Below are 3,830 nucleotides of genomic sequence, written 5' to 3'. Positions count from 1 at the left end.
AGTGAAGACTGGATCACAAGTTCACATACCAATACTGAAATGACAGACAACGGACACAGATACATTCTTCAGAAGGACCTGGTGAAAACCTCCCACCCAGACACAGCCTTCTAAAGATGACGGTAAGCCTGTACAGACCTCATACGCAAAAGAGACTTGGGAAGATCTTACCTAACCACAATCACTGCGTACATGCGAAATACTACAGGATTGAAAAGTGGGAAGAGACAACAGATGGTAGAAATTTCACAGTACCTTTACCATCAGCAAAGTAACATGACAACTCTCTCTAGCACAGTCCAAAAGGCATCTTACTGTCTCAGAAGAGGCTCCCTGTCTCCAAGGGATGAGAAATCTGGCTTGTGGGCAGATGAGCATAAACCATGACCAGCACAAAAATGACAACCAATTCTCAACCATGCATTTCTTGTCTGGGAGTGTTTACATCTTCTGTTAAATCCAGATTTTCTTCCCATTTGAGCAACTGCTGTTCTTGCAGGATCCCCACGGGCTTCAAAGACCAAAATTTGACAAGATCCCGCATAAGAGGGAAAAGACTGCCAATTTATTTTCTTTCTCCCAGTTGACTACCTGCAACTTTACATGCCAACAGGTGCATCAGGCTACCCAGGTAAGCACTCCTGCATCAGTTTTCCCAGATAAACAGCTTAATCTTCCAGGTTCCATACCAGGATGGAAACACTCACTTATCCCAGGGTCCCTGGGTGAAGAACTCATGAAAGGAAAGAAGTCTCTTCTCCCTTTCTGCCCAGCCTATGCCCCAAAACAGCACAAGAGTCTACTGTGAATAAGACCACAGCCCAAATGAGATAGCCATGGTACAACAGAACATCCCTCTGGATAGAAGCCACTGCAAACAGTTTTCAGGAAAATGCTAAAGCATTCTATCCAAAAGGAAGGGCTGTATCTTTGGAAGTGGTGCAAATCTACCACAAAGCAATGTATTCCCACTCAGGAGAAGGATGAAAGTCCCAAACACATTCTGGCACCAGTTCCAGAAAAGGCTCAGTGATGCTGCAAAATGGCCAGATCCTGTGTTTCCAATGAATAAGACAACTTCATCTTCTCCCATGGTTCAGCATGGTTCATTTGCTGGCCCACTGGCCACATCACGACTACAGAAGGAGAACAAGACAAACCTGCTCCTTTCTCTGGTGGAGGACATGATGTGGCCTAGCTAAAAGCCCCTTCCCATGACTGAACACTACATGGCACACAGCCAACACAAGAAAGCAGAACAGGGACAGGAGATTAATTTCTCCTTAGGCATCTATGTGTGGCACTAAAGCTAAACATGATGCTTCAAAGTAGCTTTTGCTACACAGAAAATGAAGAAATGTTCTGTAGCCCTGTAGTAACTAAGGCAAGACCACCTTTTTTCTTCCCCAAACTACATTTGTAGTGATGGGCACAGGGATACAGACCTCTTTCCAAAAAGACATCATGTGCTTTGTGCTCTCCAATTACATTGGCATGCTGAGCAATCACATCTCAACTTTTAAAAGAAGTCAGCCTGTTGGCAGGAGTCCTATCAATTTCAGCAAATCGAAAGCATTGCCATATCCCTTTAAGGGATGTTAAACAGAAAGACACAATTCCTTGCTTAGTCACGGATTTTTGGAAGAAATAGCAAGTTCTCAACTATTCAGGATCCTTACCCTGGGATTAAGGGAAGATTTGGTCCTGTGAGGGATTTTGTTAGCTCGTAAGTCAATCACTGACTAAAGAGAAAATACTAAAGGGAAAAAATAGATGGAAAAAAATGGATGTCTCTTAAAACCCTACAGTGTCTGTGGTGAAGTCATCGCTGAAGGATATTTCAGTCTCTCCCACAAAAGTGCAGGGATTTCTGAACCACCTGCTTGTTCACTGCTGCCAAAGAGACAAATGCAGTTTCATCTCCTTCTGAATATGATTGAGAGGGTGGAGACCCAAGTTAGCATCATAGAAACATTTGGTCATTTATTCATCTGGCTCTTCAGGAAAGTATATTTTGATCCCTCAGATTACTTGCTCTTCACCAAGGAGAGGAAACTCCTTTATATGCAGAAGGACAGCATACATGTTCAGAGATGAGCAAGCTCTTTAAAAGAGAGAACAGAAAACAAACTACAAAAAGAACAAGAACACTGAGAATAGATTCAAACTTTTCTGAGTATGTTACTTGCAATAATTTGATTTACCAGAATGTTTCCATGTAACCTACCCTTACTCCATTTCACATCTGGAACGAGTCTACCAGGCTGCACTGAATCTGACAAGCATGGGAACCATCACCTTGTGGACTTCAAGAAAGATACCACTGCAAAATCTTCAGTAAAACAGACACCTCATAATGTGAAGGAAAGCACAACAGTGCAGAAAACGGGCCTTGTGTTCTTCATTTAGCACACTTACAGTAAACTAATCTCTATTAGGTATGCAGTGCATGGGGTCTGTGATCTCAGGAAACATGACTTCATGATCTGAATGATCCCTTTCAATCTTCTTTTATTTTTGATGCAAACAGCTATTGGCTAGACAGTATGTAAAGCATCATATGAGAATGCTGATGAGTAACCTTGTTTCTTCTGTTCACGTAGCTACAGTCCCCACTGTACAGTAATCAGTCCAAAACAGGTGAAAGATCACAAGCGCAAGGCACACACACCCAACTAAATCTTCTCACCTGCTTTCTTCTTTCTTAGCTGTTCTTGTTTACTGTTTTCTAAGGTATCTTATATTGTCATCCTTCTTGGCAGTACAGAGAAACAGGGCTTAAATTAGCTTCTATATAAAAGTTTGCCACAAGATGCAAGAGTCAGTCCTCCAAGAGAAACCACAGAGACTCTGTGAACTACAATCGCTGTTACGAGAAGGAACATTTCTTCCTTACCTCTTTTGTCAAGACAGCTTTCTTGTACACAGACCCCATCGATATGTAATTTAAAGTGAAAACCGGCTGAGGCACAGATATGCAAAGAGGCAAATTTTCCACTCATTAGTCTAATCCTGAGAGCCTGGGCTCAGGAGGGATGAGACACCCTTTTGGGTGCCATGAGACAACCAATACTCGCAAATTTTATGAGGCTATTAACATTTTTTCCTTGGGGGAAGAAAAAAAATTTGGTCTTCCTTAACCGTCAAGAACATGGAAGGAGTTGTTCAAAGTGTAAGATAACCCAACATACCAAAACACACAGCTAGAAAATGTCAGATGACACTGCTTCCATCTTGCACGTTACACTAGGGCCATTCAAGGGCTTAATAACATTGCAGAAAACCAGCATCCTCTGGACTAGAACAGATTATCTTTCTGCCACGGTGCAAGGGCACAACACAGCAGCTGATATTCTGTCCAAAATGTCAGGTGCACTTTGAGGGTTAGTCCCTTAGGTGGTGCCACATCTAGGGGGGCCTGACAAGGTGAAGGTGGTGAGGACTTTCAAGGTAGGTGCATGGGTTGTTTGTTTTTGTCCATTTCTGAGGTCCCGCTTTGCTTGCTGCACCAGCAGCTACACTGTCTGCAGTAATTTGAAGCTTTGAGTGGTCCTTCTGTTACTCATATCTACATCCTTCGACAAACACATTAGCACTAACATCCTTACATAAACAGACATTACAAGTCAGAAGAATGCCAGTTAATGTACAGATAATAAGGCAGCTTACATAAATCAACATAGAAAGAATATGTTAATAAGGCACCCTACTAATACCAGAGTGTTTGTGACTCTCATCAGCTACATTCAAGTACCAATAAAGTCTTTAAAGCATACCATTTAGTATGCCACTTCAATCTCTAATCATTCATGTTAATTGCTAAATCTGAT

General features: G+C 42.1%; 1 protein-coding gene across 1 annotated transcript in view; it reads left to right on the top strand.

Moving 5' to 3' along the window:
• The first annotated feature begins 603 nt into the window (after positions 1-603).
• Positions 604-3,830, top strand: part of FILIP1L (filamin A interacting protein 1 like) — a 90,801-nt gene continuing 87,574 nt past the window's right edge. The window contains exon 1 of the mRNA XM_009638521.2: positions 604-631. Coding sequence (XP_009636816.2) covers positions 604-631 — 28 coding nt within the window. The remainder of the gene's footprint in view (positions 632-3,830) is intronic.

The sequence above is a fragment of the Egretta garzetta genome, unplaced genomic scaffold (assembly GCF_000687185.1).
Source record: "Egretta garzetta isolate BGI_Z169 unplaced genomic scaffold, ASM68718v1 scaffold465, whole genome shotgun sequence".
In the NCBI taxonomy this organism is placed as follows: domain Eukaryota; kingdom Metazoa; phylum Chordata; class Aves; order Pelecaniformes; family Ardeidae; genus Egretta; species Egretta garzetta.
The sequence above is the reverse complement of the archived record's forward strand: the minus strand, read 5'-3'. Positions and strand labels throughout refer to the sequence as shown.